Raw genomic sequence first — 27,948 nt, forward strand, 5'->3', positions numbered from 1 at the left:
CATCCACTTAGGACGTCAGAGAAATATAATTATGTACGTTTTCATCTGTACAGAGCATCCCTATCTGTCATGTACAGAAGAATCACTGTGGACCCACTGAAGCCAAATATTTAGCAGTACAAAACAGCAGGGAATGAAGCAAAAATAAATGTAAATATCAGTATATATGCCCCAGCCGGATGTCTGCCGGGCCGGAGCCTCCCTCCCCCGCCGTCACCAGCACCCTCAGGGAGAAACAAACATCGTTGCTACGGCGCGCTGGCAGATGCGGCCTGTAGGGGCCGCTGTTCTCTCTAATGGCAGATCCCATCTGCATGACGCCATATCTCAGTCTCCCTGGTCCGCTGCAAAGATGGCGGCGCCCATGTCCTGTGCTGTCTCCCGGCTGCAGGTAATGGCGACACTGGGGTCAGCAAGTAGCATATGGTCACTAATTAATTAGGTGATGAGAATTGTCTCCTAGTGATGTTGGGTGGAATGTGTTACACTATCCATGGGTCCTTTATGCTCGTCAATATATCCCCAGACTTCTCCTGTCACTTGTCTATATAACATACTTGCCTACCTGACCCTCTCCATGAGGGAGAAAATGCTCTGTTCCTGGACTTTCCTGGTAATGTATGATTGCCATCCCCTGTGGTGAGCTAGTTAATTGAGAAGAAAGGTGTTTCACCACAGGTGATGGCAATCATACATTACCAGGAAAGTCCAGGAACAGAGCATTTTCTCCCTCATGGAGAGGGTCAGGTAGGCAAGTATGCTATATAATGATAACCAGTGGAGGGCATGGGTTTTACTAGGTTCTTTACTGCAGGTATGCTTGGACGGTGTCTGCACCTTTAAAAGCCGTGTGTATGGGCCTTTACCTTTAAAAGCCTAAAAGTGCAGATGAGCTCTAAATAGGCTTACCATACTATCCCTTTAAACTGGGACACTCATGAATTACACAGGTCGGTCCTGTGGCTAATTAAAACCAGGTGATATGCAGGTTTGAAGTCAGCCAGCCACAGAACCTGTGTAATTCATGAGTGTCTCAGTTTAAAACTAATGTGGTAGCAATTGCCATGTTTGTAATTCTGAGTGATATTATTATTATCCTTTATTTATATGGGACCACAAGGGATCCGCAGCGTCCATTACACAATACATAATCAAATGAGCAAACCAGAAACTAGCATTTACAGTTCAAGACAATAAACGATAGGTATGGAAAACCAGGGGATTGGTGCCATCAAAGGGAGTATGGTGTATAAGATAGTGTAAGTAAGAAAAGGAAAAGCACATGAATAAAGTAGGCCATACTCTTGCGTGCTTACAATCTAAAGGGCCCTACACATTGAGTGATCCGCCGCCGAGCTGCACGACGACGGATACGGGCAACCTGGCGGCGGGGGGGAAGCTTCACTCCCTCCCCCCGTCACCTGGCTCCATAGAAGTGCAGGCAAATATGGACGAGATCGTCCATATTGGCCTGCATGTACAGGTGCCGTCTAAAATGTCAGAATAAGCCAATGAGGCGTAGATGGTGGCACTAACAGGACTTTGAGACATGCACAAAATACGAGCAGTTATGCTCCCATAATCACTTGTATTTTGTGCATGTAATAAAGTCCCATGAGTGGGTGTCTTTTTCTTTATTTATAAAAATTTTTTTTAGATTATCACGTAGGAAATATGCTGCTACCAAAAAATAAATGTTAAGTTTTCAAATGTTTGGAGTCTTACTAGAGGAACTCTTTTTTTTACATTTCTTGCATTTTAGCATTAGTAGTCTTACAGTACAACATAATTGCCACATGCTGATAGTGTCCCTATATTGCCGCACAAATGGCCCCTGAGGAATAGATCTGCCTGAGAATTACCCAGTTGAAGAGTACTGGTGTATTCTGTTCATTCAGGAAAATGCAGACAGCTGCTGATTGGGATCCAGACTATAGGTCGACATGGATAAAAGGTCGACAGGTTCAAAAGGTTGATGAGTTCATATGGTCGACATGCTTTGAGGGGGAGGGTTTCATGTTTTTGGACTTTTTCCTTCCTTTTCTATCCATATCACAAATCAGAACCTTTAGTGACATTGCGGAGCAGGGCGAGACACTGTTCCTGAAGCGTGGTGAGCGGAGCGTTTCTACAAATGGTGGTCCCAGGTGGAAAAACTTTCCACACCAACCCCAAAAATGCAAAAAAAAAGGTGTGTTGACCATTTTTGCGTAGACCAGTCATGTTGACTTTTTGTCAATGTTGACCTTGTGCCTGTAGACCATATGGAGTCGACCTAATGAATGTAGATTTTCTTTACCATGTACTAACAGGCTCAGTGTGATCCATTCAGCTCAAGCACCAAATAGCGTTGTTTGTCTGATATGAGTACCCACATGTGAGGCTGCATTGAGAATGTATCCCATTGCTGAACATTTGGGCCAAGTGACACAAGTAGTCCCTGTGTGGCTGATGTGCATGCCCTCTACTAGGGTGGATGCAATAAGTCCCTCACGTGCCAAAGTGAGGAGATGATAGTTTTGTGACAACTATTCATTGTGATCCTAAATCAGGCCAAACTTTTATTTCCATTTTAGCAGGTTTTGTTTAGGGGGCTAGAAGCCACTTTGCCCAGACAGTCTCCAGTTCGTTGTATTCAGACCACCTCCGTTTGTTTAAAGGTAAGTGTCAGTAAGGATATGTGTCATCATTGTGCTGCTGCTGCCTTCTGTATCGCCTCCAGTGCGGTAAGTGCAGAGTGGCTGGTTCAGCAATGGAAATGTTACCTCACTGTGGGCCTGATCCAAAGGTGGGCACTGCACTGGCGCAACTGCGAATATATGCTAATGCCGCATACAGACACGCCCACTGGCTGCGTCTCTTATCCTCCACTTTGCATAAAAAGTCGCACACCGTCTGACATTAGAGCAGGCCTGATTTCTCGGGATGTCTGTCGGAATATGGGCACGAGTGCTAGAGCAAGTGCTAAAAAAAGACGTATCTACCTAGGCACAACCCGGTTACCACCCTTGGGACGCATGCTCAGACTTAAAACATGGGCTGCTTGCCTCCGATATCAATGCTGCGCCCATCTCTGAGCCAGACCCTGTCATCCTGCAGTGTTAGATGTTGAAAGACAAAATACATTCACCATATATCATCTCTAAACATTTCCTAATCAAATACTCCTTCATATTAAGTGAAAATAATCACAAATCTGAAAACAATTATGTAAAACTACAAATGCTTTGGTTCATATATGTGAACATGAGCAATGGGTGAATTAGGCTGACTTACCCTTAAATAATTTCAATATTTGCAGTCTAGGGAGTTGCCACAATTTTCTCTCTTGGAGAGTCTCATGGGTCTGCCTTTCTTCTGATTACTTATGATTTAGAAAGCTGATAAAATAAGTGTAACATTATTGACTACTGAGAAGTGACTTTTTTTATGTGGCTGGGACAAGCTTTTACAGAAATACGGCAGTGTGTATTGAACAACTTCTGAATTGTTTTCTGCATAAACAATTAAATGGTTAATATATGTAACTATCTGCTTGCTGTGGACTGCTTGGAGGACTACATCTTACCCACAGGACAGCTGGATAGGCCTGCTCTAAAGCATATGAAATACATTTGAGGGGGTTTTTATTTTCTATTACATTGATTCAGTCTATTATAGAGAACTATGCCAGTGTCGTATGGCTTATGAAGTGTTTATAGCACTGCCTGACTGGTCTCTAATTATTGGGTAAGGGTGATGCAAGTGTGTATATGGTACATGGTATCTGAGCCATCTGTCCTGTTCACAGAACCGTGCTGCACGTGTGCGTGTGGGTAAAAGAGATAAGCCTGTGACCTACGAACAAGCACACCCTCCGCACTACATTGCCCACAGGAAAGGCTGGCTGTCGCAACACACAAGTGAGTGCTTTTACACATCAATTCAGTTATTTATTGTCGCGACATAACATCAGAAGCAATGGAGTGGAATTACAAAACGGTCGTCTGAGAAGACAGGCATGGCTCCTCGAGCAGTGTGAGGCGCAGCTGTAAATATAAGGCCAGATATTGTGTTGTATGGTCATAGCTAACGCTTACTAATGAAGCACAGGAACAGTACCCTTCCTGTTCTGCAGCAATAGCCTCAGTTCAGCTGTGCAATCTGTGTTATGGCTGCAGTCCATTTTATCTACGCAATTTATGAAGTTAGGTTTTCATTCTCAAACCTGTACAGAGTCCTCTCATATCTGTATATTCTATGGTATAGCCAAGTTGCTCTTTAGCAAATATTTATAAAACGTCTATTGTTTACTGCAGGGATAGGCGACCTGTGGCATTCCACGTGCTGTGGACTACACATCCCAGCATGCCGTCAATTTTAGCATGCCCTAACAGCAAAACTATGGGCCTAATTCAGACCTGATCGTAGATGTGCTTCTACAGTCAGTCACAGAGACATGCGGGGGGACGCCCAGCACAGGGCTAGTCCACCCCGCATGTCAGGCCCGACCCCCCCCCCCCCCCCCGCACAATTACAAAAGCATTGCACAGCGGCAATACTTTTGTATACTGGCAGGGAGCTACTCGCCGCTGGGAGGGTTGCGCTGCCGGGCCGCACCCTCCCGCCCAGCGACCGTCTCTGCCTGTCAATGAGACAGAAGCGATCGCAGGGCTGAGACAGCTGTTGCAGTTCAGACACAGCACAGCGATCAGGTCTGAATTAACCCCTATGTCAGGGCATGCTGGGACATGTAGTGCTGGTATATGCTGGGACCTGGTTTGCAGTATAAGTAATCTTACAAACTTCAGGCAGGCTTATCAAATTTCTGGACCAACCACATAAGCTATTCTTCTATTCTGCACAATTACAACCTTTCTACACGGCTCACACAAAGGCCCCATGCATCTGTGATGGACTGGGGGCAATTCCCCATTTTGCAGATGACTGGGGGGATAAATTGGCAGCGTATGGGGTACGGCCAAACAGTGGCGCAGATGTATTAAGCCTGGAGAAATGATAAGTGCAAGGTGATAACGCACCAGCCAGTCCGCTCCTAACTGTTAATTTACATATTGGAGCTGATTGGCTGGTGCGTTATCACCTTGCACTTATCACTTCTCCAGGCTTAATACATCTGCCCCAATGATCGGAATCGGTAAATCAGGTTTGCCAACGTGTTGGATTTCAGCTACCAATTGGGGCTGTGTACTGCTAGTGCATGGTAACGATCAGCCGATGTGCCAACAGTTACTAGTAAAATGATAAATCTTTCAAGACTGGCAGATCTGTAATTACTGAAAAATATTGACACTGCATGGGTGCATTTTGGTAGCTTGGAGAATCCTAAAATCTGAGGAAAAACACAGAATCATTGAATTGTTTTTCCCTGATCGCTGATGTAGGGGCCTTTATCATCTCGTGTGTGTTATATGGCTATTAAGTGTGCATTTTTTCCTGCGCTCTTTCAGGTAACTTGGATGGTGAGGGTGGTGCTGCAGAACGCACCATAGAGGACGTCTACATACGCAAATTTATGTATGGCACGTTCCATGGCTGCCTGGCCAATGAGATTGTGATCAAGCGCCGCGCCAATCTAATAGTGATTTGTGCTGTCCTTAACCGCTACCACAACGCACAGAAGCTGTACTTCCTGACTGGCTACACCGAGACGCTGCTTTCCTATTTGTACAAGTGTCCGGTGAAACTGGAATTACAAACTGTGGAGGAGAAAGTCATTTACAAGTATCTGTAATTCCTTCATTTAGAAGTGCTGTCCAGCCCCCTCAGTGACCAGCAACCAGAAACAGGCTTCCGTTTCTCTGCGCCCACGTCCTTTGTCTGAATAAACTGCTACTTCTTTCTATTGTCTGAGTTTGTTTATGCTGACTTTGAGGATTTAGATGATGGGTGTTTAGTAAATGCTGGGACATGTAGTGCTGGTATATACTGGGAACTTGTTTGCAGTATAAATCATCTTTCAAACTTCAGGCACGTTTAGCAAATTTCTGAACCAACCACATAATCTATTCTACACAATTACAACCTTTCTAGACGGCTCACACAAAGTCCTCATGCTTCTGTGATGGACTGGGGGCAATTCCCCATTTTGCAGATGACTGGGGGGATGAATTGTCAATGTATGGGGTACGGCCAAACAGTGATCGTAATCGGCAAATCAGGTTTCCCAACGTGTTGGATTTCAGTTACCAACTGGGGCTGTATATTGCTAGTGCATGGTAACGATCAGCTGATGTGCCAACCGTTACTAGTAAAATGATAAATCTTTCAAGATTGGCAGATCGGTATTTGTTGAAAGTTATGGTCTTTTTTAAATAATAAACCAAAGGTGAAGCTGAAACATAAGCCACCTCAAAGTACAAGATGTTTACAGCATTCCAAAGTATTCCTATGTCCTTAAATTACGTTAAAAGCAAGAAAATGGTGGATTTGTTGTTTAACAATTGTGTCTCCGCTTTTATCTGGCCAGATGCAGGGGAGAGGAACACTGGTTGGTAGAAGCTAGTGATTTGGCTTATGATATGGTTCTAGTTAGGCAGGATATTGTTAGATACTGTGGATATATGTAAGAAAAGGAATGGTACCCACTAACTTGTAAAGGGTATCCGGATGATAGACAGTGTCTAATTAGACACCATATGTTAGACAGACATTGGGTCGAAGGGGTCAAAAGATCGACAAGAAAAGGGTCGACAGGGTCAAAAGGTCAACATGACAATGGTCAACATAAAAAAAAGGTAGACATGTTTTTTTTTTTTATTTTACATGTTTTTGGACTATTTCTTACCTTCTCTATCCATGTCGGCATGGAGTTGGTTATAAACCTTGTGGCGAGCGCGCAGCCTTTCTACAATTGGGGGTCCCAGATAACAAAACTATCCACACAAACCACCAAAATGCAACAACAAAAAATGGTGTCTACCTTTGTGCGTCAACCATTTTCATGTCGACCTTTTGACCCTGTCGACCTTTTGTACTGTTTACTTTTTCCATGTCGACCTTTTGACACTGTCGACCTTCTGACCCTGTCGACCTAATGTCTGTCTAACATGTGGTGTCTATCTATTGACTGTCTAACTAGACACTGTCTATCTATCATCCCACACCCGATTTCTAATCCCAAATTTGAACGTGATACAGTATCTCTTATAGCGCACAAGTTTATATTAAATGTGTGTTGGAATGTAACAGGTCCAAGGCATGGTTTTTTTTTTTTACATGTCATACAGGAGATACAGTAATTAGGTCCGGTATGTTTTACCGGCAGACGGGATGCTGCCTGTCGCTTTACCCACGCGGTCTCGCCACGCTTCGGACCTGGTGACTCACTTTGCTCACCACAGGTTCTATTCCCACTCGGTTAGTGGCGTGGACCCACTAACAGTGGGAATACCCCGCTTTTGTCAGGATTCCGGACATTGGTACTTCACCGCCTTTCGGGATTTCAACGTCTGTCTCCTTAACGCCGGGATCCCGAGAGCCGCCATATTAACTGCATCCCCTGTAATTCATGTGACCAAGCGTATGCTCCCTGTTGTCAATGGACTTATTTCCCCTGTGCATTTTACATTGCTGGGTGCATTGCGAGGGGTTAAAGGTGGGTACATATGGTACGATGTGTACCCACTGACGCTCCTCGGGAGGCCATACACACGACTGCCCACTATGCTGCCCCCCCCCAATAGCTCTGCATGGGAGCAGCAGCCGCTTTCCCTGATCTTTTGAACATATGCTGTAAGATCAGGGGAAGCGACAGACAACCTTACGGGAGTGCGCCATGCACGATATCGTGTATACACATGGAACGATTGTTCGTCCAGTCGGGAATACTGTGATCGTTAGACAAATCATTCCATGTGTATGCACCTTTAGTCATAACATGATAGCGTCGAATATGAAACGTCCTCATTCTGCCAAAACGGAGGTCACCTAACTATCACAGGATTGGTGGCAGTAGATAGTTTCTTGGTAAGGAGAAGCATCTTCATATGTGACTGTATAATGGACGTTTTCTTATTAATAGTTATTTACAGGCATTTAAATATATGTTAATCTCCACATAATAAATAGTTTAGTTCACCTTTGGATATTTATGCAGCGGGGTACACTGGGATTCCACAGGGAATAACATCGGGTGTAGAGTTGGATCTTGAGCCAAGGCACCAACAGACTAAAGCTTTGACTGTTCCCAGGATGCACTGCACCACCTCCTCTATATCCCCGCCTCCAGGCACTGGAGCTCAGTTTGTAAGTTGGTGCCTGCAGTGCAAGTCACTAACAGGGGGGGCTGCGCTAGGCAGGCCTGAAAAGAGCTTTTCTAGAAGACTTCAAGGGCCGCAGCACAAGCACTAGTTGCAGTGTATGTCATGTTGACATTCTGTGCTGCGGCCCCAACACCTCCCTCAGCGGTGCTGTATACTCCCGCGACCTGGTTCCCGGGTATACTCCCGCGGCCTGGTTCCCAGATACTTACAGCGGAGGCGCTCCGGTCATCAGGCACACATCACCGCTGCTGCTCTCCTGGATCGCGTGGCCGCACTTCAGGGAGGAGGTAAGTGGGGTCCCCCAGTGTCCGCTGGCGTGGACACTGTGGCCGTGCAGGGACCCCATTATATCCACCAGGGCAGGGAGCACAGGTCGGATTTACAAAAATCCGTTTGTTATAGGCTCCATAGTACCCGGTGGTGAAGTCCAGCAGAGGGGATAAGGCGCTGACCTGTAGTCCCTCCCCAAGCTCCAGGCGCCATCTTCAACAGGTGTTCCTGCCCTGGAGCTGCATTTCTCTCGCCCTCACTCTCTGTCAGTGTTTGGGCGCCATTTCACATAGCTGCGCTGATCCTGGGACTGCTGGGCACTGTCTCCTCTGTAAAGCCACCTGCCTCATCAGCGCTGTGCATTTACAGGACACTTAAGTATTCTACATGTCGTTTAGATGCCGTTGGTTAAGAACATGTGCACTACTATATGAATATTTAGTATTCTGTGATATACATTCAGTGTTTACTGTGCATTGTTATATATGCATTCATACATTTCTCTTAGTCCTAGAGGATGCTGGAGTTCATATTAGTACCATGGGGTATAGACGGGTCCACCAGGAGCCATTGGCACTTTAAGAGTTTAATAGTGTGGGCTGGCTCCTCCCTCTATGCCCCTCCTACCAGAAAATGTGCTCGGAGGAGCTTCTTTAGAAAAGTTTATTTTAGAGTATGTTTTTTTTCTCTGACGTCCTAGTGGATGCTGGGGACTCCGTAAGGACCATGGGGAATAGACGGGCTCCGCAGGAGACTGGGCACTCTAAAGAAAGATTTAGGACTATCTGGTGTGCACTGGCTCCTCCCCCTATGACCCTCCTCCAAGCCTCTGATTTCTGTGCCCGGCCGAGCTGGTTGCACACTAGGGGCTCTACTGAGCTCCTAGGAAGAAAGTATAGTTTAGGTTTTTTATTTTACAGTGAGACCTGCTGGCAACAGGCTCACTGCAGTGAGGGACTAAGGGGAGAAGAAGCGAACCTACCTAACTGGTGGTAGCTTGGGCTTCTTAGGCTACTGGACACCATTAGCTCCAGATGGATCAAACACAGGACCCGACCTCGTCGTCCGTTCCCGGAGCCGCGCCGCCGTCCCCCTTACAGAGCCAGAAGCAAGAAGGTCCGGAAAATCGGCGGCTGAAGACTTCTGTCTTCTCCAAGGTAGTGCACAGCACTGCAGCTGTGCGCCATTGCTCCTCATGCACACCACACACTCCGGTCACTGATGGGTGCTGGGGGGGGGCGCCCTGAGCAGCAATATTTACACCTTGGCTGGCAAAAATTACACCATATATAACCCCAGGGGCTATATAGGTGTAAAAATACCCCTGCCAGAGTTACTAAAAAAGCGGGAGAAAGCCAGCCGAGAAAGGGGCGGAGCCATCTCCCTCCGCACACTGGCGCCATTTTCCCTCACAGCTCCGCTGGAGGGATCGCTCCCTAGCTCTCCCCTACAGTCCTGCACTACAGAAAGGGTTAAAAAGAGGGGGGGCACAAATTTAGGCGCAGTATAGTGTATGTATATATATATATATATATATATATATATATATATATATATGCAGCTATAAGAGAAAACACTCTGTATAGTGATATCCCTGTGGTATATCGCGCTCTGGTGTGTGCTGGCATACTCTCCCTCTGTCTCCCCAAAGGGCTTTGTGGGGTCCTGTCCTCTGTCAGAGCATTCTCTGTGTGTGTGCTGTGTGTCGGTACTGCTGTGTCGACATGTATGATGAGGAAAATGATGTGGAGGCGGAGCGAATGCCTGTGAATGTGCTGTCACCCCCTGCGGGGTCGACACCTGTGTGGTTGGACTTATGGAAGGAGTTACGTAAAAGTGTCGACTCCTTACACAAAAGGTTGACGATATAGGACAGCCGGCTACTCAGCTTGTGCCTGTTACAGCGTCTCATATGTCATCAGGGGCTTTAAAACGCCCGCTATCTCAGATGGCAGACACAGATGTCGACACGGATACCGACTCCAGTGTCGACGTCGATGAGACTAGTGTACCCTCCAATAGGTCTACCCGTTACATGATTGAGGCAATAAAAAATGTATTACACATTTCTGATAATACACCAAGTACCACAATAAAGGGTATTATGTTTGGGGAGAAAAATCTACCAGTAGTTTTTCCTGCATCTGAGGAATTAAATGAGGTGTGTGAGGAAGCGTGGACTTCCCCCGATAAGAAATTGATAATTTCTAAACGGTTATTGGCAGCGTACCCTTTTCCGCCAGAGGATAGGTCACGTTGGGAAACACCCCATAGGGTAGATAAAGCGCTTACACGCTTATCAAAAAAGGTGGCACTACCGTCTCCGGATATGGCCGCCCTGAAGGAACCTGCTGATAAAAAGCAGGAGGCTACCCTAAAAGCTATATACACACACACGGGCATTATATTGCGACCAGAGCCATTGCTTCGGCATGGATGTGCAGTGCTCCCACTGCGTGGTCAGATTCCCTGTCGGATAATATTGATACTATGGATAGGGACAATATTTTGCTGACAATAGAGCATATAAAAGACGCAGTCTTATACATGCGTGATGCACAGAGGGATATTTGCCGGCTGGCATCAAAAATAAGCGCTGTGTCCATTGCCGCCAGACGGGGGTTTGGACTCGGCAATGGTCAGGCGATGCCGACTCGAATCGGCACATGGAAGTTTTGCCCTATAAAGGGGTGGAACTTTTTGGGGATGGTCTTTCAGATCTCGTTTCCACAGCTACTGCTGGGAAATCGACTTTTTTGCCACAGGCTACCCCACAACAAAAGAAAGCACCGTATTATCAGGTACAGTCCTTTCGGCCCCAGAAAAGCAAGAGGGCTAGAGGCTCATCCTTTCTGCCGAGAAGCAGAGGTAGAGGGACAAAGCTGCAGCACACAGCTAGTTCCCAAGAGCAGAAGTCCTCCCCTGCGTCCGGTAAGTCCACAGCATGACTCTGGGGCTGCTCAGGCGGACCCGGGAACGGTAGGGGCCCGTCTCAGAAATTTCAGCGCACAGTGGGCTCTCTCACAGGTGGATCCCTGGGTCCTTCAAGTAGTATATCAGGGGTACAGGCTGGAATTCGAGACGTCTCTTCCCTGCCGTTTCCTAAAATCTGCCTTACCGGCAACTCCCTCTGCCAGGGAGGCAGTGTTGGTGGCTATTCAAAAACTTTATTCACAGCAAGTGATTGTCAAGGTACCCCTCCTTCAACAGGAAAAGGGTTACTATTCCACAATGTTTGTGGTACCGAAACCGGACGGTTCGGTGAGACCCATCTTAAATTTAAAAGCCTTGAACACTTATATCAAAAGGTTCAAGTTCAAGATGGAATCGCTCCGGGCGGTTATTGCGAGCCTGGACGAGGGGGATTACATGGTATCCCTGGACATCAAGGATGCGTACCTGCATGTCCCTATTTACCCTCCGAACCAGGAGAACCTCAGATTTGTGGTACAGGACTGTCACTATCAGTTCCAGACGTTGCCGTTTGAGTTATCCATGGCACCGAGGGTCTTTACCAAGGTAATGGCCGAAATTATGATACTCCTTCGCAAGAAGGGAGTTTTTAATTTTCCCATACTTGGACGATCTCCTGATAAAGGCGAGGTCCAAAGAACAGTTGGTAGTGGGGGTGGCACTTTCTCTGGAAGTGCTACAACAGCAGGGCTGGATTCTCAAATATTCCAAAGTCACAGCTGGTCCCGACGCCACGTCTTCTGTTCCTGGGAATGATTCTGGACACAGACCAGAAAAGAGTGTTTCTTCCAGTGGAAAAAGCAGAGGAGTTGTCATCTCTAGTCAGAGACATCCTAAAACCAGGACAGGTGTCGGTACATCAATGCACACGAGTCCTGGGAAAAATGGTAGCTTCGTACGAAGCAAATTCCATTCGGAAGGTTCCACGCAAGGACGTTCCAGTGGGACCTGTTGGACAGAGGGTCCAGGTCCCATCTCCAGATGCAACAGCGGATAACCCTGTCGACAAGAACCTGGGTGTCGCTGCTGTGGTGGCTGCAGAGGGCTCATCTAATAGAGGGCCGCAGGTTCGGAATACAGGACTGGGTCCTGGTGACCACGGATGCCAGCCTTCGGGGCTGGGGTGCAGTCACACAGGGAAGAAATTTCCAAGGACTGTGGTCAAATCAGGAGATTTCGCTTCACATAAATATTCTGGAGCTAAGGGTCATTTACAATGCCCTAAGCCAAGCAAGGCCCCTGCTTCAAAACCAGCCGGTACTGATCCAATCAGACAACATCACGGCGGTCGCCCATGTAATCAGACAGGGCGGCACAAGAAGCAGGATGGCGATGGAAGAAGCCACAAGGATTCTCCGATGGGTGACCTCCACCCGGGAGAATGGGGACTTCATCCAGAAGTTTTCCAAATACGGGTAAACCGTTGGGAATGACCACAGGTGGACATGATGGCGTCCCGCCTCAACAAAAAGTTGAAAAGATACTGCGCCAGGTCAAGGGACCCTCAGGCGATCGCTGTGGACGCTCTAGTGACACCGTGGGTGTACCAGTCGGTTTATGTGTTTCCTCCTCTGCCTCTCATTCCCAAGGTACTGAGAATAATAAGAAAGCGAGGAGTGAAAACTATACTCGTGGTTCCGGATTGGCCAAGAAGAGATTGGTACCCGGAACTTCAAGAGATGCTTGCAGAGGACCCTTGGCCTCTGCCGCTCAGACAAGACCTGCTGCAGCAGGGACCCTGTCTGTTCCAAGACTTACCGCGGCTACGTTGGACGGCCTGGCGGTTGAACACCGGATCCTAATGGGCATTCCGGAGGAAGTCATCCCTACCCTGATCAAAGCCAGGAAGGATGTCACCGCAAACATTATCACCGCATTTGGCGACAAAATGTTGCGTGGTGTGAGGCCAAGAAGGCCCAGACGGAGGAATTTCAGCTGGGTCGATTCCTACAATTCCTGCAAGCAGGAGTGACGTTGAGCCTCAAATTGGGGTCCATTATGGTCCAGATTTCGGCTCTGTCAATTTTCTTCCAGAAAGAACTGGCTTCACTGCCTGTAGTTCAGACTTTGTCAAAGGAGTTCTGCATATTCAGCCTCCTTTTGTGCCCCCAGTGGCACCTTGGGATCCAAATGTGGTTTTGGAATTCCTGAAATCACATTGGTTCGAGCCACTTAAGACTGTGAATGTAAAATATCTCTCGTGGAAAGTGGTCATGTTGTTGGCCCTGGCTTCGGCCAGGTGGGTATCAGAATTGGCGGCTTTGTCTTGTAAAAGTCCTTATCTGATTTTCCATATGGATAGGGCAGAGTTGAGGACTCGTCCTCAGTTTCTCCCGAAGGTGGTCTCAGCTTTTCACTTGAACCATCCTATTGTGGTGCCTGCAGCTACTAGGGTCTTGGAGGATTCCAAGTTACTGGACGTAGTCAGGGCCCTGAAAATGTATGTTCCCAGGACGTCTGGAGTCAGAAAGACTGACTCGCTGTTTATCCTGTATGCACCGAACAAGCTGGGTGCTCCTGCTTCTAAGCAGTATATTGCGCGCTGGATTTGTAGCACTATTCAGCTGGCGCATTCTGCGGTGGGATTACCGCAGCCTAAATCAATAAAAGCCCATTCCACAAGTAAGGTGGGCTCATCTTGGGCGGCTGCCCGAGGGGTCTCGGCTTTACAACTTTGCCGAGCAGCTACTTGGTCAGGGGCAAACGCGTTTGCAAAATTCTACAAATTTGATACCCTGGCTGAGGAGGACCTGGAGTTCTCTCATTCGGTGCTGTAGAGTCATCCGCACTCTCCTGCCCATTTGGGAGCTTTGGTATAATCCCCATGGTCCTTACGGAGTCCCCAGCATCCACTAGGACGTCAGAGAAAATAAGAATTTACTCACCGGTAATTCTATTTCTCGTAGTCCGTAGTGGATGCTGGGCGCCCATCCCAAGTGCGGATTGTCTGCAATACTTGTACATAGTTATTGTTACAAAAATCGGGTTGTTATTGCGAGCCATCTATTCAGAGGCTCCATTGTTATCATACTGTTAACCGGGGTTCCTATCACGAGTTATATGGTGTGATTGGTGTGGCTGGTATGAATATTACCCGGGATTCAAAATCTTTCCTTATTGTGTCAGCTCTTCCGGGCACAGTTCCTAACTGAGGCTTGGAGGAGGGTCATAGGGGGAGGAGCCAGTGCACACCAGATAGTCCTAAATCTTTCTTTAGAGTGCCCAGTCTCCTGCGGAGCCCGTCTATTCCCCATGGTCCTTACGGAGTCCCCAGCATCCACTACGGACTACGAGAAATAAAATTACCGGTGAGTAAATTCTTATTTTTTTTTACAGGGAGGCTGCTGGCAACAGCCTCCCTGCATTGAGGGAATGTGGGGGGGAGCAGTGTCCGCCCTGCGGGGTCTTGAGCCACTGCCTCCGCTGACTGGACATTGAGCTCCAGAGGGGACTGATCGCACCCTGCCGCAGGGGAACGCTCACCCCGGCAGCCAGCCGCAACACCCCTCAATGTGCTGAAGTTGGCGAGTTAGTCACTGTCCCCCCCCTTACAAGCGGGGGGACAGTGTAAAGAGGGCGGCTTAGGGGTGGGAGTGCGGTATTAACCGCGCTCCCGGACAGCTCAGCGGTACTACGGTGCGGCGCTGTGAGGGGCGCCCTGAGCTAGCAAGGTACCCTACACTGACCATTTCCAGCCTGTCGGGGTCCACGGATCTCAGTCAGCACAGAATTCCTCAGGCCAGTATAATCTTCAAGAGCGGGAAGACAGCACCATTGAAGAGGCGGAGCTTCTCAGAGCGGACCCAGCAGCGTTCAGCGCCATTTTTCCTGCCTGCAATCACTACTAGTGGATGTCCAGGTCCCTCCAGTGCAACTCTAGCTATCTGTACTGTACCAGGAGGTTGTAGAAGGGGGGGGAGGCTGTATTATAGGCTGTGTCACCTATTAAGGGACACAGTCAGCGCGGGTTGGGGTTTCCCCTATACCTCTAATAGCGCTGCATGTGGGTTGGCTCCAATCTCTGTGTCTCTCTGCCATTCTTGGGGGGGGGAAACTCTGTCTAGGGAATACCCTGTGTGTTTGAGGGGTGTTTGGTGTGTGTGACAACATGTCTAGGGACACTGTATCATATGCTGCAGAGGATTTGTCTTCCCAGGAGGACTCCATACCATGTAATCAGGATTGCACTATTATAGCTCAGATCCTTACTAGAGAGTCAGAATGGTTAGTCTCTCTGAGGGGGACTATTTCTCAGATTTCTGACAGGGTTGCTAGGACTGAGCATAATACTCAGATCCTACAATCCTCTATGGTTGTATGGTCTGATACTGCTTCCTCGGGGTCCCCTGCGGTACACTCTCAGAAACGTGCTTTTGCAATTCTTACACACGGACACCGACTCTGACACTGCAGGCGGTGACGGGGTTGTGTTGAGGGGGACAGCATCACTTGCTAGGGGGGTGCAGTTGATGATTGAGGCTGTAAGGGATGTTTTACACATTGCTAACACAGCTCCTGAACAGGTGCAGGAGGCCTTTTTTACAGATAATAAGAAGCCCCCCCTCACCTTCCCAGCATCCAAAGAATTAAACGCTATCTTTGAAAAATCCTGGGAAACTCCGTAAAAGAAATTTCAGATCCCTAAGAGGGTATGGGTAGCTTTCCCTTCCCAGACGAAGATAGAAAGAAATGGGAGTCCCCGCCGATAGTTGACGCCTCTGTCTCCAGGTTGTCTAAACAGGTGACGTTGCCAGTGAAAGACCCGGCAGATCGCAAGGTGGATGCTACGCTGAAATCCATTTACACGGCTTCTGGGGCTATATTATGGACTAAATGATCACAATAGCATATGTCTAAACACTCTGCGTGTTGCGCATACCCTCAAAAGGCTGCCCTATGAGTCCGTGACCAGAGGTGGTGTCTCTCCAAAACACCACAAAAGGATATCTAGTGCATATAAGAATTATGGTCACGAATCCCACTAGGCGCCAAAAATGGACAATGTATATAAACAGTTAGTGGTTTATAAACAAAGAATAATTGTGTATACAACCCTTTTCTCCTAGGGCGTAGTGTCCAACATCCAAAAGCTCACACCTCCATCTCGCAGCGTGAATAGCTTACATGCAGCATATGAAAATAGAGGGGAGAGGAGAGCACATGTGTAGTACAGTATTTTTAATCACATATACATACACAATTTGCAATAAAAAAAGGGGGGGAGGGGAACACAATACACATGAAACAATAAAAAGAAAATGTTCAGATTATGGAAATGATAAACCCAGGTGTGGAAGCCGCAGGGGGAAAAAAGCTGAAGAATTACCAGAGGGTTTGAGAACCCAAAAAAGTTCTCAAACAGGTTCTTTAAAGTCCAAAGAGCCGTCCCGGGCCGCACGCTCAGACTGTCTCTGGTCGCTCCACAGCCAGATGTCCACCAGATGCTATCCACATGGGGTGCCGCCAACGCGTTTCAACTCCCTTTCCGGAGTCTTTCTCAAGGCCGTGTATCATTTCCAAGTGTAAGTCTCCATATATTTAAGCATCCCATCAGCCAATCACGTCAGACGTTTCTATATAATTCATTTAATTGTTCGCACCGGTGTTAGCGGGTTGCTATGGTAACCGGAAGTGTATCTACATCACTTCCGCCCGCTCGTGCATGCGGTCGTCGTCATGGGAACCCGGCGCTCTGGCTCGTAAAACTGACGTCTTTGCAGCTGTCGTCATGGGAACCCGGCGCTTTGGCTCGTAGAACTGACGTCTTTGCAACTGTCTCCATAGTGACCAGACGCACGGGTGTCTCTTCGTCGGAAGTCCGTCTCTAGCTGGCATTTAGTCTCCATAGCAGCCAGAGGTTTATAGTCACAGCCAGCAAATGTTAAAAAAATTGCATCTAAATGCATTCAGGATGTGTATTAATAAATCCAATGTCCTTAAATAACTAAAATACTGTAAAAATCTAAAACAAAAGATAAAACATACCGTGAGTAAAATAAAATCACATGAACCACTTCAGTTCGAAATCAATATTAAGGCCCATAGGTTGCAAAGTATTAAAGTCATAAATATAGTGCATTTCGCTTTTAGCTAAAAGAGTGTTAATATCCCGCTCCCGCGGCCCACATTTGACCACTTTGATCGCCCCAAATCTAACAATACCCCCTGTGGAACTCTTATGATGGTTTTTAAAATGGTTAGAAAGGGCATGTGACTCTAAGCTTTTCTTTATATTTCTACAGTGCTCGCTGAGACGGATTTTCAACGGTCTCGTGGTGCGACCAATATAAAATAAATGGAATTTACACTCTATAAAATATATAAAATTTTTTACATTGCAAGTAATAAAATCCCTAATCTTCACATTGTTGCCGTTGATACAAACTGACTCAATTTTCTTAGTCCCATCACTCGGGACCTCCCTACAGCAGATACACATTCCGCAGCGGTGAAAACCCTGCGTTAAAATCCTGCCCTCTCTTTTCTTTGGCGGTATGCAACTGTTGACTAGGGAGGTTTTCAAATTGGGCGCCTTTTTATATATGAAACAAGGACGGTCAGGTAATATGTTGCCTAATATTGGGTCTTTTTTCAAAATTTTCCAATTCCGTTTAACTGATTTTTCAAGGGCCTTATGCTGAGAATTAAACCCTGTGATAAATGCCCATTCAAATCTTCCTTTCTTGGGCTCCCTTTTTGGTTTATCGACCAAAAGTGTAGTCCTATCAGAGTTCTCGACAATTTCCATAGCTTTCTCCATTTTAGTTTTGTCATACCCACTTGCTTCAAATCTGTTCATCATCTGGCAGGCTTGAGTCTGAAAGGTTTCCATCTCGGAACAATTTCTTCTCAGCCTTTTTAGTTGGCCATATGGGATGGAGTCTAGCCAGTTGTGATGATGGCAACTTTCAGCATGGATGTATGTCAAGGAATCAGTTTCTTTCGTATAGGTGCTAGTGGATAGACAATTGTTCTCCACGTTCAGGGTTAGGTCCAGAAAGTTCACTGTGTCTCTGCTTATGGTAAATGAAAGCTCTATATTTAAAGAATTAGAGTTCAAATGCTCGCAGAAAGCCTTCAGCTCGACGTCGTCACCACTCCACACAAACAGGACATCGTCGATATAGCGTCCTTGACATACATCCATGCTGAAAGTTGCCATCATCACAACTGGCTAGACTCCATCCCATATGGCCAACTAAAAAGGCTGAGAAGAAATTGTTCCGAGATGGAAACCTTTCAGACTCAAGCCTGCCAGATGATGAACAGATTTGAAGCAAGTGGGTATGACAAAACTAAAATGGAGAAAGCTATGGAAATTGTCGAGAACTCTGATAGGACTACACTTTTGGTCGATAAACCAAAAAGGGAGCCCAAGAAAGGAAGATTTGAATGGGCATTTATCACAGGGTTTAATTCTCAGCATAAGGCCCTTGAAAAATCAGTTAAACGGAATTGGAAAATTTTGAAAAAAGACCCAATATTAGGCAACATATTACCTGACCGTCCTTGTTTCATATATAAAAAGGCGCCCAATTTGAAAACCTCCCTAGTCAACAGTTGCATACCGCCAAAGAAAAGAGAGGGCAGGATTTTAACGCAGGGTTTTCACCGCTGCGGAATGTGTATCTGCTGTAGGGAGGTCCCGAGTGATGGGACTAAGAAAATTGAGTCCGTTTGTATCAACGGCAACAATGTGAAGATTAGGGATTTTATTACTTGCAATGTAAAAATTTTTATATATTTTATAGAGTGTAAATTCCATTTATTTTATATTGGTCGCACCACGAGACCGTTGAAAATCCGTCTCAGCGAGCACTGTAGAAATATAAAGAAAAGCTTAGAGTCACATGCCCTTTCTAACCATTTTAAAAACCATCATAAGAGTTCCACAGGGGGTATTGTTAGATTTGGGGCGATCAAAGTGGTCAAATGTGGGCCGCGGGAGCGGGATATTAACACTCTTTTAGCTAAAAGCGAAATGCACTATATTTATGACTTTAATACTTTGCAACCTATGGGCCTTAATATTGATTTCGAACTGAAGTGGTTCATGTGATTTTATTTTACTCACGGTATGTTTTATCTTTTGTTTTAGATTTTTACAGTATTTTAGTTATTTAAGGACATTGGATTTATTAATACACATCCTGAATGCATTTAGATGCAATTTTTTTAACATTTGCTGGCTGTGACTATAAACCTCTGGCTGCTATGGAGACTAAATGCCAGCTAGAGACGGACTTCCGACGAAGAGACACCCGTGCGTCTGGTCACTATGGAGACAGTTGCAAAGACGTCAGTTCTACGAGCCAAAGCGCCGGGTTCCCATGACGACAGCTGCAAAGACGTCAGTTTTACGAGCCAGAGCGCCGGGTTCCCATGACGACGACCGCATGCACGAGCGGGCGGAAGTGATGTAGATACACTTCCGGTTACCATAGCAACCCGCTAACACCGGTGCGAACAATTAAATGAATTATATAGAAACGTCTGACGTGATTGGCTGATGGGATGCTTAAATATATGGAGACTTACACTTGGAAATGATACACGGCCTTGAGAAAGACTCCGGAAAGGGAGTTGAAACGCGTTGGCGGCACCCCATGTGGATAGCATCTGGTGGACATCTGGCTGTGGAGCGACCAGAGACAGTCTGAGCGTGCGGCCCGGGACGGCTCTTTGGACTTTAAAGAACCTGTTTGAGAACTTTTTTGGGTTCTCAAACCCTCTGGTAATTCTTCAGCTTTTTTCCCCCTGCGGCTTCCACACCTGGGTTTATCATTTCCATAATCTGAACATTTTCTTTTTATTGTTTCATGTGTATTGTGTTCCCCTCCCCCCCTTTTTTTATTGCAAATTGTGTATGTATATGTGATTAAAAATACTGTACTACACATGTGCTCTCCTCTCCCCTCTATTTTCATATGCTGCATGTAAGCTATTCACGCTGCGAGAAGGAGGTGTGAGCTTTTGGATGTTGGACACTACGCCCTAGGAGAAAAGGGTTGTATACACAATTATTCTTTGTTTATAAACCACTAACTGTTTATATACATTGTCCATTTTTGGCGCCTAGTGGGATTCGTGACCATAATTCTTATATGCACTAGATATCCTTTTGTGGTGTTTTGGAGAGACACCACCTCTGGTCACGGACTCATAGGGCAGCCTTTTGAGGGTATGCGCAACACGCAGAGTGTTTAGACATATGCTATTGTGATCATTTCTGTTCAAACTCTCCTTCTGCCTGAATATTCTGTGTTTTCGCTGCAACCATGTTTAAATATCGGGATCAGAGGAGATCCATGCTAGAGAATCTATTTAAAGACGAGGGTGAATGTATTGAGCTCTTAGATGTGAGCTTAGAGAATATCATGAGAAAACTAGAAACCACCTTAATGAAAGAAAATAAAATATGGTGGGAAACTGTAACCTTGGAGAAGTACATTACACATGAACTTATTCCGAGAGGTCTTAAGATTAACAAAAAAGCATCCTTTGAGACAGCCTCTGAGCCCTTCAAGGAAGAGTGGAGCAAAATTATCAACGAGTGCTCCTTCTCCCTGATGAATTTAATTATAAACGAAAGAAGAAAAGAACTTAGTGATCTGGATAATGAGATAAAGAAATATAAGGATCTGATTACTCCTTTTTCGAATCTTGCTGACTACAAGGAATTCGAAAATAGGATTGAACTGAATATAAAAAAACAAGAAAAGCTCCTTGTGGACAGGAAGATCAGGAAATTCATTAGAGATAAGAAGGAGGCAAAGAACACACAGGATGTAATTTCAGAATCTCCTACTGGACCTAACGATCCAGATGAGAAGATAGGTTATGAGACCATTAGGGGCCATAATTCAGACAGAGAAATAGAATGTCACCACAGAAGGACACCATTTAGGTCGAATACAGCTCGACATAACCAGAATGGATCTCGGTTCAATAGATATAGAGGGACAAATTTAGCGACCCAAAGGAGAGGCCACGCTTGGCACACAGAACGGACCGAGAACCCATCAAGACAAAGATACCACCAAACGAGACATCAAGATACGTACTGGAGGGACGACCGACTGAGAGAAAGTCCAGCTCCAAACACCAGACAGAGGGACAGATTTAGAAGGGAATATGAACAAGTACCCCTTTACAACACCCCGAGGAAAAACGAAAATAGATTCGGACCATTGGGACAAATCAGAGACCATCCCCGTTTTTTAGAAAAGGGAATGAAATCCCCGAGATGGAGATAGTCCATAAGGGTACACATAGAGGGAAGAGGGGAGGCAGAAAGAAAAAACTGCGGTCCAAAAAGAGGAAAAGAGATAAACGAAAGGGTAGAAAAAGATCTACACCAAAAACGTTGAGTACAGACCCTACTTCTGCCACCGGCTCGGTTTTCACTGCTTCAGAACCAACCACCTTGACTGATGGTGGCACCACAACCAAGGCCCTGTCTAGTAGGGATAAGGGCGTTAAAATTTTTAATATTAGTTCCCATACTCTGACCAAGTATGAGGTCACTGTTCTGGAGAAAGGTCTCAAGTATGCCCCTGCTATACCAATTAATAAATTTGAGACCTTTGTAGACATACATAAATTTGTCCGGAAACTGTGTTTAAAAAAAATTTTTATGTCCAAAACCATAATAGGTGATTTAGGAGAAGCAGAGATTGCGAGCACGACTCCCTTCAAACCCAAATCCCTATTTTTTCCAGCTCACGTTAAGGGAAGCTTCATAGAGGCATTCAGCGAAATTGTACAGGGAGATTTGAGAGACATTAAACCGGTTGGTTTTAGGTCAAATTTATCATTTAAAGAAAGGGCTGCACTTAAGGACCTGAAGTCCAATACGGAAATTGTAGTGAAGCCCGCCGATAAAGGCGGAGGAGTAGTTATTATGGACAAGAGTTGGTACATTAAAGAATTAGAGATACATGTCAAAGATCAAGACACATATTCAAAGCTAAGATCTGATCCAACGAATAAGTTCAACTCCAACCTGACGACCCTACTTGATAAATATAGCACCATGGGAGTCCTAAAGGACACAGAGAAGCAATTCATTTTTAACGTTAATCCAGTTGTACCAGCTCTGTATTTATTACCTAAGGTCCATAAGGATGCTTCAAAACCTCCAGGTCGCCCAATTGTGTCAGGTATCCAATCAGTGACTGCAAATCTCTCAGAGTACATTGATTTTTTTCTGCAACCTCTGGTACTCACTAACCCCTCACACCTCAGAGACACGAAGGACCTACTGAACTTCCTATCAACTATTACCTGGAGGAACGACTATATTCTGGTTACTGCTGATGTCAGATCTCTTTACTCCATTATCGACCATGAAGCAGGGATGAGTGCAGTAGCATCCTATCTAAGTTCCAGCACTCTGGAGGAGAATTTACAACATTTTATTTTGGAGGGGATTCAGTTCATACTTACCAACAACTACTTTGTTGTGGAGGGGGAGTACTATATACAGAAGGTCGGTACAGCGATGGGCACCAGGTTCGCTCCGAGCTACGCAAACATCTTTATGGGCAAATGGGAATCCGACTTTGTATATACGGGTCACCCATTTGGAGCGAACTTGGTGTCCTGGAAACGCTATATCGACGATGTCCTGTTTGTGTGGAGTGGTGACGACGTCGAGCTGAAGGCTTTCTGCGAGCATTTGAACTCTAATTCTTTAAATATAGAGCTTTCATTTACCATAAGCAGAGACACAGTGAACTTTCTGGACCTAACCCTGAACGTGGAGAACAATTGTCTATCCACTAGCACCTATACGAAAGAAACTGATTCCTTGACATACATCCATGCTGAAAGTTGCCATCATCACAACTGGCTAGACTCCATCCCATATGGCCAACTAAAAAGGCTGAGAAGAAATTGTTCCGAGATGGAAACCTTTCAGACTCAAGCCTGCCAGATGATGAACAGATTTGAAGCAAGTGGGTATGACAAAACTAAAATGGAGAAAGCTATGGAAATTGTTGAGAACTCTGATAGGACTACACTTTTGGTCGATAAACCAAAAAGGGAGCCCAAGAAAGGAAGATTTGAATGGGCATTTATCACAGGGTTTAATTCTCAGCATAAGGCCCTTGAAAAATCAGTTAAACGGAATTGGAAAATTTTGAAAAAAGACCCAATATTAGGCAACATATTACCTGACCGTCCTTGTTTCATATATAAAAAGGCGCCCAATTTGAAAACCTCCCTAGTCAACAGTTACATACCGCCAAAGAAAAGAGAGGGCAGGATTTTAACGCAGGGTTTTCACCGCTGCGGAATGTGTATCTGCTGTAGGGAGGTCCCGAGTGATGGGACTAAGAAAATTGAGTCAGTTTGTATCAACGGCAACAATGTGAAGATTAGGGATTTTATTACTTGCAATGTAAAAATTTTTATATATTTTATAGAGTGTAAATGCCATTTATTTTATATTGGTCGCACCACGAGACCGTTGAAAATCCGTCTCAGCGAGCACTGTAGAAATATAAAGAAAAGCTTAGAGTCACATGCCCTTTCTAACCATTTTAAAAACCATCATAAGAGTTCCACAGGGGGTATTGTTAGATTTGGGGCGATCAAAGTGGTCAAATGTGGGCCGCGGGAGCGGGATATTAACACTCTTTTAGCTAAAAGCGAAATGCACTATATTTATGACTTTAATACTTTGCTTTGATTTCGAACTGAAGTGGTTCATGTGATTTTATTTTACTCACGGTATGTTTTATCTTTTGTTTTTAGATTTTTACAGTATTTTAGTTATTTAAGGACATTGGATTTATTAATACACATCCTGAATGCATTTAGATGCAATTTTTTTAACATTTGCTGGCTGTGACTATAAACCTCTGGCTGCTATGGAGACTAAATGCCAGCTAGAGACGGACTTCCGACGAAGAGACACCCGTGCGTCTGGTCACTATGGAGACAGTTGCAAAGACGTCAGTTCTACGAGCCAAAGCGCCGGGTTCCCATGACGACAGCTGCAAAGACGTCAGTTTTACGAGCCAGAGCGCCGGGTTCCCATGACGACGACCGCATGCACGAGCGGGCGGAAGTGATGTAGATACACTTCCGGTTACCATAGCAACCCGCTAACACCGGTGCGAACAATTAAATGAATTATATAGAAATGTCTGACGTGATTGGCTGATGGGATGCTTAAATATATGGAGACTTACACTTGGAAATGATACACGGCCTTGAGAAAGACTCCGGAAAGGGAGTTGAAACGCGTTGGCGGCACCCCATGGGGATAGCATCTGGTGGACATCTGGCTGTGGAGCGACCAGAGACAGTCTGAGCGTGCGGCCCGGGACGGCTCTTTGGACTTTAAAGAACCTGTTTGAGAACTTTTTTGGGTTCTCAAACCCTCTGGTAATTCTTCCGCTTTTTTCCCCCTGCGGCTTCCACACCTGGGTTTATCATTTCCATAATCTGAACATTTTCTTTTTATTGTTTCATGTGTATTGTGTTCCCCTACCCCCCTTTTTTTATTGCAAATTGTGTATGTATATGTGATTAAAAATACTGTACTACACATGTGCTCTCCTCTCCCCTCTATTTTCATATGCTGCATATAAGCTATTCACGCTGCGAGAAGGAGGTGTGAGCTTTTGGAGGTTGGACACTACGCCCTAGGAGAAAAGGGTTGTATACACAATTATTCTTTGTTTATAAACCACTAACTGTTTATATACATTGTCCATTTTTGGCGCCTAGTGGGATTCGTGACCATAATTCTTATATGCACTATATTATGGACTACTATAGCCTGTGCTTGGATTGCAAAAAGCTATTGCCAGGTGATCAATCACTCTGCAGGAGGAATCGATTACGCTGGATAAAGGTGATGTTGATTTGTTTTTACGCCATATTCAGGATTCTGCAGGATTCCTGGTGGATTCCATGAAGGACCTAGGTTCCATGGCTGCGGGGATCTCCTCCATGTCCGTCTTGGCTCGCAGGGGTCTCTGGCTGCGCCAATGGTCTGCAGACGCGGAATCCAGGAGGAGCGCGGAGGGCCTACCGTATACAGGTCAGGCCTCTTTGGGGAGGCGCTGGATGCGTGGATTGCCACGGTTACCGCGGGTACGTCTACTTTTCTCCCCTCAGCTGCACTGGCTACGAAGAAGCCTTTTACACCAGCCACGTCACAGTCCTTTCGGCCCGCGAGGTCTAGAAAGAACAAGCCTTCGAACACCTTCTTCAGAGGTGGTCCTGCCAAGGGAAAGTAACCTGCTTCCGCAGGATCCCAAGCCCAGAAGCCCGTTTCTGATACCCCTAAGTCCTCCGCATGACTGTGGACAGCTAGGCCTGGAGAAAGGTCAGGTGGGGTCAAGACTCTGGTAACAATCCCCATGTGCTGCGGGAGGGGGTTACTCTAGACAAGAAATACAAAAGGGATTTTTCCCACGCACTCTGCTGGCTGTTAGTAAGAAGAACTATATACACTATGTAATAATAGGAAATTTAGAGCTCTTCGTTACATATGTTTTGCAAAAGATATGATAAGCCTCCAGGCCACTTCACGGCTGCTCTATTACTGGAGGTCCCTAACTAAGCATAGGTCCAGGGCTTGGACCCCACAAAGTCGGCTCAGGCCCGACCACCCTAGGGCAGCACACCACTGAAATACTAAAGTGTTAATATGTGTTAAGAAAGAAGCAGAAGCTATGGGTTAGAGAGTGCTACAAAAATAAGGGTGTTAATAAAATACTCAAAAGAGTGATATTAGTGAAAAAATGGGAGTGTTACATAGGTGCTAAATAAATAATATGGCATGCTACCCCAAGGTGGCCCAGCCCCACCAGACCTAGGGGGTACCACTCCCCAAACCCATACACAGCATAATAATAATAACATCCACTATGGGTCATACAATTGCTTAATGTATGGCCACATGATAATGGCACATACAGAACATATCCAGATTGAGAGCTAGTTTACCTGGAGGCACCCCTGTATCCTCCAAATGGCACCACAGGACCCAGCATGCCGTCCTAATGCTGGCTCCATCTATGCCTCTCTGAACTGCAATAAATAGTGGAAAACTGCTCTAATCAAGCTGGTTCCTATTATTACATAGTGTATATAGTTCTTCTTACTAACAGCCAGCAGAGTGTGTGGGAAAAATAAACAAATAGAATAGCAGCGCTAATGGAATAAATGTAAAAACTGAAGGATTGAGTGAAAAAATTAATCACAATTTAATTATACATGTAGTTAAAAACACTTTAAAAACACATGGTCTGGCCATTCATATAATTAATTGCTCAATGAAACTACTGCCTGTCTGGTGTAGTCCGTTCCTATTATAAAGGACTGGTATAGATTTTGGTGATGCAACACTGGAGATAAACTAAAGATGAAGTCCCACATGGGTTATTACCACAGTAAGCCGCTGGAGGTGTAGTCCCTTGAAATTATCCTTTTGTTGGATTCAACCCAAGCAAGGGTTTAGAGGGATCCTCACTGCAATGCGGTATCCTCCTGTTGTGGAAAGAGTAGATGGTATACCAGAAGGCGGCTTGTCAGGCCATCACTTCTTGGAACTTGAACTGCCTTGGTGTGTCCGGACCAGGACTGGAGTGCGACTATCTCAAAGAACCCGAGATGAACTGAAAACCTTCTGGTATACCATCTACTCTTTCCACAACAGGAGGATACCGCATTGCAGTGAGGATCCCTCTAAACCCTTGCTTGGGTTGAATCCAACAAAAGGATAATTTCAAGGGACTACACCTCCAGCGGCTTACTGTGGTAATAACCCATGTGGGACTTCATCTTTGGTTTATCTCCAGTGTTGCATCACCAAAATCTATACCAGTCCTTTATAATAGGAACGGACTACACCAGACAGGCAGTAGTTTCATTGAGCAATTAATTATATGAATGGCCAGACCATGTGTTTTTAAAGTGTTTTTAACTACATGTATAATTAAATTGTGATTAATTTTTTCACTCAATCCTTCAGTTTTTACATTTATTCCATTAGCGCTGCTATTCTATTTGTTTATATGTATGTGTTTTGGGTTTGACTACCCCAACTTTTAGCAGCAGCTTTAGAAACGCAACATCCTGTAGCGCCCGAACCTTTTCTATCTTGATAGAAGAAATTCCTTGCGTGGGAAAAATCCCTTTTGTATTTCTTGTCTAGAGTAACCCCCACCCGCAGCACCTGGGGATTGTTACCAGCTTGATTAGAGCAGTTTTCCACTATTTATTGCAGTTCAGAGAGGCATAGATGGAGCCAGCATTAGGAGGGCATGCTGGGTCCTGTGGTGCCATTTGGAGGATACAGGGGTGCCTCCAGGTAAACTAGCTCTCAATCTGGATATGTTCTGTATGTGCCATTATCATGTGGCCATACATTAAGCAATTGTATGACCCATAGTGGATGTTATTATTATTATGCTGT

The 27,948-nt window shown here is 45.6% G+C and overlaps 1 protein-coding gene across 3 annotated transcripts; it reads left to right on the plus strand.

Moving 5' to 3' along the window:
• The first annotated feature begins 234 nt into the window (after window positions 1–234).
• On the plus strand, window positions 235–5,845 carry MRPS24 (mitochondrial ribosomal protein S24). Of its 3 annotated transcripts, none has more exons than XM_063931946.1 (4): window positions 235–391; window positions 2,580–2,660; window positions 3,791–3,902; window positions 5,451–5,845. In XM_063931946.1, exons 1-4 carry the CDS (start codon window positions 266–268, stop codon window positions 5,732–5,734), a joined length of 603 nt encoding a protein of 200 aa, XP_063788016.1. In that variant the 5' UTR covers window positions 235–265; the 3' UTR covers window positions 5,735–5,845. The 3 variants fall into 3 exon arrangements, with proteins under 3 accessions (XP_063788016.1, XP_063788017.1, XP_063788015.1); XM_063931945.1 differs by having other exon boundaries at window positions 236–391; window positions 2,577–2,660; XM_063931947.1 differs by lacking the exon at window positions 2,580–2,660.
• The last annotated feature ends 22,103 nt before the right edge of the window (window positions 5,846–27,948 follow it).

This window comes from Pseudophryne corroboree, chromosome 6 (genome assembly GCF_028390025.1).
Source record: "Pseudophryne corroboree isolate aPseCor3 chromosome 6, aPseCor3.hap2, whole genome shotgun sequence".
Classification (NCBI taxonomy): Eukaryota; Metazoa; Chordata; class Amphibia; order Anura; family Myobatrachidae; genus Pseudophryne; species Pseudophryne corroboree.

Bases quoted from the DNA above. Each gene is read 5' to 3' on its own strand.
- MRPS24 (XM_063931945.1), top strand. From the start codon at position 266: ATGCGGCCTGTAGGGGCCGCTGTTCTCTCTAATGGCAGATCCCATCTG. The intron at 2,661-3,790 runs GTAAGTGTCAGT...TCCTGTTCACAG, and splicing joins CCACCTCCGTTTGTTTAAAG to AACCGTGCTGCACGTGTGCG. The intron at 3,903-5,450 runs GTGAGTGCTTTT...GCGCTCTTTCAG, and splicing joins CTGGCTGTCGCAACACACAA to GTAACTTGGATGGTGAGGGT.